This window comes from Seriola lalandi, unplaced genomic scaffold, assembly GCF_002814215.2.
Source record: "Seriola lalandi dorsalis isolate HSWRI2012SDOR001 ecotype SW California unplaced genomic scaffold, Sedor1 jcf7180002049970, whole genome shotgun sequence".
NCBI classification, from domain to species: domain Eukaryota; kingdom Metazoa; phylum Chordata; class Actinopteri; order Carangiformes; family Carangidae; genus Seriola; species Seriola lalandi.
This window is the reverse complement of record NW_019520523.1, coordinates 3,246-9,200: the sequence shown is the minus strand read 5'-3', so window position 1 is coordinate 9,200 and position 5,955 is coordinate 3,246. Positions and strand designations below refer to the sequence as shown.

General features: G+C 38.1%; 1 protein-coding gene across 1 annotated transcript; it reads left to right on the top strand.

The window, feature by feature from the left end:
• Positions 1-2,510: 2,510 nt before the first annotated feature.
• On the top strand, positions 2,511-5,953 carry LOC111649118 (GTPase IMAP family member 8-like; the record flags this gene model as incomplete). The annotated part of the gene is made up of 5 exons (XM_023398882.2): positions 2,511-2,593; positions 2,728-2,812; positions 3,348-3,410; positions 4,622-4,675; positions 4,893-5,953. Coding segments are annotated over exons 3-5 (1,131 nt in total), but the record flags the coding sequence as incomplete, so codon positions are not given.
• Positions 5,954-5,955: the final 2 nt, after the last annotated feature.

Below are 5,955 nucleotides of genomic sequence, written 5' to 3'. Positions count from 1 at the left end.
GAGCAAAGTGGCTCAACTGGGAGACAGATGCAGTACGGTTAGAGAAGGATAGCCGGTCATCAAACATGACAACCAGATTTCTCTAGAACATGGTCTGGTAAGGGATGAAGAGGCAATTTTAATACTGATATCATGATAAAGAGACTGATTGGCCAGGATGACCAGGAGTTCAGTCTTTGGATGAAGGTGGCGTTCCTTTTATCCAAGCAAAAATGAAAAAGGCCAAAATCCACACGGAGACAGTGGGGTGGTCAGACGTGAATGACAGGTATAGTTGGATGTCGTCTGCATAGCAGTGGTATGAGAAGCCATGCGAGCTGATAATTGGACCCAAGGAGTTGGTGTAGAGCAGGAGTCTCAGTACTTATCCTTGAGACACTCCAGTGGGGAGCAGAGTCCTTGCTATGACACACTGAAAGAGCGGCCAGTGGGATAAGATTCAAACCAAGAAGGACTTTGCCCAAGATCCCCATGTCAGAAAGTGCAGATAGTGGTCTGGATCAAGGAGATTGTTTCGTTAGCTTATTGATAGATGCCTATTTGTATGTTTGTGGGGTTTTTTTTTTCTGGCTGTCAACGTATTCACATTTCTATTATGTGAGACATAAAGTATTCAAACCCATTGATGAGGAGGTTGTGACACCTGCTGGTCATTTTGTTGTAACTACTTTTGGCATGCTTGCTGTCAGTTCTATGCCATTCATCTTTCTAATTATTGAGAACAGAACCGTTCACAGTAAAACTTACTAAGTGGTTCCATTTTCAAAACAGACATGAAGCGATCGGGTCATTCAGCTGCACATGAGGTAATACAACAAAACACTGTTGCTTTACTTAATAAACCTTGCACCAACAGAACATATGAAAATTAAAGGCAGCATTTTCATTTAATATGAAAAAAAATGTTTTTTCATTGTAGGTCATACAACTAACTTATGTGCAGCACTTCTCAGTAAGACCATAATTATAAATTATACAATTATGGTGGAAACGGCATCATATCCAGCAATACAAGTATGGTCTGTGATCATAACGTAGCCTTGTCTGTCAGTTTATATAATGTAACGTATATATATAATTGTATGTTGTCATTGCACTGCAAACATAATTGATTGTGCATAGTAGCCAGTCAGAAGGAAGGGAGTGTTGAATGCCTACCCACAAAGGAAAAAAAAAAACATTGAGTGGTAAATTTGTTTTCTCATTAATTATGGAAAACAAGAAATCAAGATGAATTTTAGTTTTTTGCTCAAATTTAAAAGCAAAACAGAAAAATGATCAGTCATTGGTGCTTCCTTTGTCAATTGTATTAAAAAAGCAAACAGTTAAAATGTACCTTGATCCAGACCATAGAACCCTAAACTGTGTTTAAGTTTTTAATATCATTCATACATGTACTATTGATATCTATTGTATCCAACCTTATTTTGTTTATTTAAAATATACAGTGATATTTGTTAACTGCACCAGAGTAAGCTTAAAATGTGCCTTGGTCCCTCTGACAACCTCTTCCCTGCTTTTCCTTGAAAGTCAGTCAAGAGAATTTTGACTTGATGCAGATTCATAATCACAATCAGCAGCTTTTGTTTTTTTTCAAGTTACGCTAATACCATGCTTATTCTTTATGCAAGGCAGAATAATTCTGTTTGAAATAAAAGTGGTGCACTTCATTGTTTATAGTTGGGAAAAAAATACGCAAGTTGGACAAAAATAAAAACAGACATATTTACTCTCCTGACAGTTCCTTCCTTTTATAACCCTAATTGGACAAACACACCTCTTGCTGGGCTGTTGGCAGTCCTTGTTTCTGATGTTTAACCTGGAAAATCTCTAGGTCCTAACAATAAAACAACAAAATCAGTTATTTGTTACTGCCTCCTATAATCGCCTGTATGATCTGCCACCTTTATGGTTAAATATTGAGAACAAAAGGTAATGTGCTGAGGCCAAGAAAATATATCTGTTGCATTATCTGTCAATTTCATGTCATGGTACCTACTCAGAAAAACATGGTTGGTTCTAAAAACTCCTGAACTCGCCACTAAATTTCTAAATGGGCTGAAACGTACTGTATTTATTTATTTATTTTTGGTTAAAAACTGTTAACGAATCCAGGAGGAGGTCACGGAAGGCCACACTTCTGTTCAATTTCTTTTTTTAGGATCATTTGTGTTCTTCAGTCTCGTCAAATGTTTCTTGTTATAAGTTTATAAGAACAGCAAACCAAATGGTTTCACAATCCAAAGATAATACGAACACATAAATGACTGCAATGCAACACCGACATAATTTAATTTACACAAATAAAAGTAAAAAGAGTTTTTAAAAAAAAAAAATCGTATCATAAAGAACACGTTTCGAATCCAAGAATTTCACCCATAATGCACTTGCATGCTTTTTAGTGACAGCCATTTTGAAAGGAGTTCATGTATCTCAGGATCAAAGTCTCAGTATTTTCATCTTTGATCCTTGTCGTGACTCACCTTCTGACCAGTGGCTGCTGTGGCTCAGCTCTCAGTGAGTCAGTTGTCGGTGTGGAGTCTGTACTTTCCTTCAGGAGCAAGAAGGTGAACTGACGCAGTAACAAATCCAGGTGAGTGGCTTCAAAAGACATGAGAACAAATAAAAATATACACAGGATAATAGAAGCAGAAATGTTCAGTTCTGTGAAGATAACTACTTGTTTGTGTGTTCATTTAATTATATAACTTTATATGATTGACACAGATGACAACTCCCAACAACTGGAAACAATCTGCTGTAAAAGACACTGAAACTGACCTAGAGGTCATGGCAACAGCAACAAGATCAGGTAGGTATATTCAAGTGTTTATGAAGATACAGAAGAGATGTTTTTGTCTAAGGTGCACAGATTTGTTCATCAGGATAGAAATGTGGTTTTAAAATGGCGATTTTTATAGTCTTTATTGGTGATTGGAGATCTGATCTGATCTATTCATGCCTCTATCACTTTATTGCTCAGCATATAAACCACTCCTTATTACAGAGTACAGAGTCCAAGATAAAGGCGTACATGTAATAAAACTGTTCCTGTTTGTTTCACAGTGATTTTCTAGATTATGGAAATTTAGCGAAGGATGCTTCCTCCATTCAACAGATTTCCACAGACAAATACAAGTCCAGTTGCCTTCGATTTAATCTGAGAAAGAGATAACAATGACCTGGACGAATGAGAATTTGCACAAACAGATTTAGCTTTTTTTTTAATGTTGAAATATTTGTAGGATGTGAGTAGAATAAGCAAACCTGACATGCAGGTTAAATGACATGTACATCTGAATAACAGCTTTGTGAATAACACTAACCTCAGTGGTCTCTGCATACAGAATAATCCAGGTGATTATCTGTCGTGGGTTTCCAGCAGAGTGACAGTATGGCTGCAGCTTCTGGTGAGTCCAGTCAGACTTTCTATCAAATTTTATATTCAAATATTCAAAAATATTTCTATTCAAATAGCACAGTTGCAGAGAAGGATTTCTGTTTGTGTTACAAAATGTAAGTAACTGTATTTAGTTAGTCAGTTTAAACAGGTGGTAATCAGAACACAGTTATACTCTTAAAATAAATAATTGCATGAAGGGATTACTGTTTTAAATCATTTTAATTTAAAAGTAGTTTTGTTGAACTGGTCACATTTCCTACCTAGCGAGCTACCTTCTTAGCCAAACTGCTAACCAATTGGCTACTGCAGATCAGGCTGATAGCATTCTGTTAGCATCATGACTAGCTAACAAACAAACTACCAAGGGGAAACCACTATATACTATACATTCTGCCAGTCATTTTTATCTAATAAGGTATATAACCACATAAATGTCTGAACTTTTAAACAACCTGTTCAGAACTACAACCTTTTGGTGTGTCGGCTAGCTTCCCTGCTCCATACAGCGCTGCAGGTTTACATTATTAGGGCCACCACTGACCGGTGTTAGGGTTATTTGGTCAGTCTAATCTTAAAACCTCTGTGATGCTAAATTGCAGAGCTTTTGGGTTTTTAGTTGAATAGCCTGCAGGTGGCAGCGCAGTGAAGTTTGATGTTTTGCCATGAAAAAGGAAGTTGATATCACTCAAGCACACGTTAGCCAAACTGCCCTAAACTGTGTATGTTTAATGAGTCTACATGCCAACATTCAGTTATGCTTTAGCGCCACATTATTGCAACAGGAAATATCTCAGAAAATGTATTAATTATTTTTATCTTTTTACCGATTTCATGCTGTGAGAAAACAGAAGGTAAAAACTGCCTTTCCTGGTGATAAAAAACGTTACTCACTTGAGTAATTGAACAGAATACTTTATCATATTTATGGGTGTTTTCTTTAATCTTTAGTGAAATACATTTTATAAGTGACCCTCCCAACACTGTCCACAAGAAGTTGGAGGTTTTGTTTTCATGTTTTTTATTAGCCTTTTTTAATGTTATATGGAAATGTGCTAAAAAATATTTCATTTACATTAAATGGAAAGTTGGAAGGAAAGCATGTGTTAACTGACTGGGACATAATATTGATACCACCATTGCGTGTCATCAAAAGGTGTGATTACAGAATGCAACGGAATGAATAAATAAACTAATTTTTAATGTCTGTGTTTAATACAGATTATTTGCTCCATCTGAAGCGTAATGAAAGCTTTGAGTTCCTGCCACCTTACAGTAAGTCACTAATCTGAGTCAGAAATATTCTGGTGTTTAATAACTGTGACGGTGTTTAATAGAATAATAGAAATACACTTTCCTAAATGCTGAAAGGATTTTTCAAAATCTAACTTTAAACCGCTGTGATTCTCTCCCTGGTTGATCGCTTCAGTTACTGATACTCGATCAAGTTTACACATGGTTGTCTTGTATAATTCAGTGTTTTTCATTTCAGTGTCTGAGCTGAGGGTTGTTCTGCTGGGGAACAGCTGGTCTGAGAGGAGTTCAGTGGTGAACTTCATACTGGGAAAGACTGTGTTCAACACTAAAGAAGAACCAGACTGCTGTCAGAGAGTCAGAGGACAGCTAAAGGAGAAACAAATAGTTCTCATCAACACCCCAGATCTGCTGCATTACAACATCTCTGAACACAAACTGACAAAACATATGAAAAGTGTTGTGAGTCTCTCTGATCCTGGACCTCATGTGTTCCTGCTGGTTCTGCAGCCTGAAGACTTCACTGAGGAACACAAACTGAAGCTCTGCAGAGTCCTGAAACTCTTCAGTGATCAATCATTTGATCATTCACTGGTTCTGATATCAACACCCAGAGAGGAGCAGCCAGGCTTCATGGAGAATTACAGGCAGCATCCACCGTTAAAAGACATGATCAGAAGGTGTAGGTACAGATACTTGTGGCAGAAGAACCTTGAACTTTCAGAGCTGTTAACACGCTTGGGTCAAACTGCAAAGGAAAACAATGGAGATCATTTGAGCTGTGATGTGTTTGAGGATGAGGATCCAGGTTTAACCATGACACTAAAGTCTGAACACATGAAACCAGCTTTAAACCTGGTTCTGTGTGGGAGGAGAGGAGCAGGGAAGACTTCAGCAGCAAAGGCCATTTTAGGTCAGACAGAGCTTCATTCAGTCTCCAACTCATCAGAGTGTGTTAAACATCAGGGAGAGGTGAGAGGACGTCAGGTTTCCCTGGTGGAGCTTCCTGCCTTGTATGGAAAACCTCAGGAGGAAGTGATGGAGGAATCATTCAGGTGTATCTCCCTCTGTGATCCTGAGGGTGTCCATGCCTTCATCCAGGTCCTACCTGTGGGTCCCCTCACTGATGACGACAAGAAAGAGTTAGAGACCATCCAGAACTCATTCAGCTCTCCAGTCAATGACTTCACCATGATTCTGTTCACTGTGGAGTCAGATCCTGCAGCTCCAGCTGTTGTTGACTTTATAAGAAAGAGCAGAGACATCCAGGAGCTGCTTCAGAGCTGTGGAGGAAGATCTGT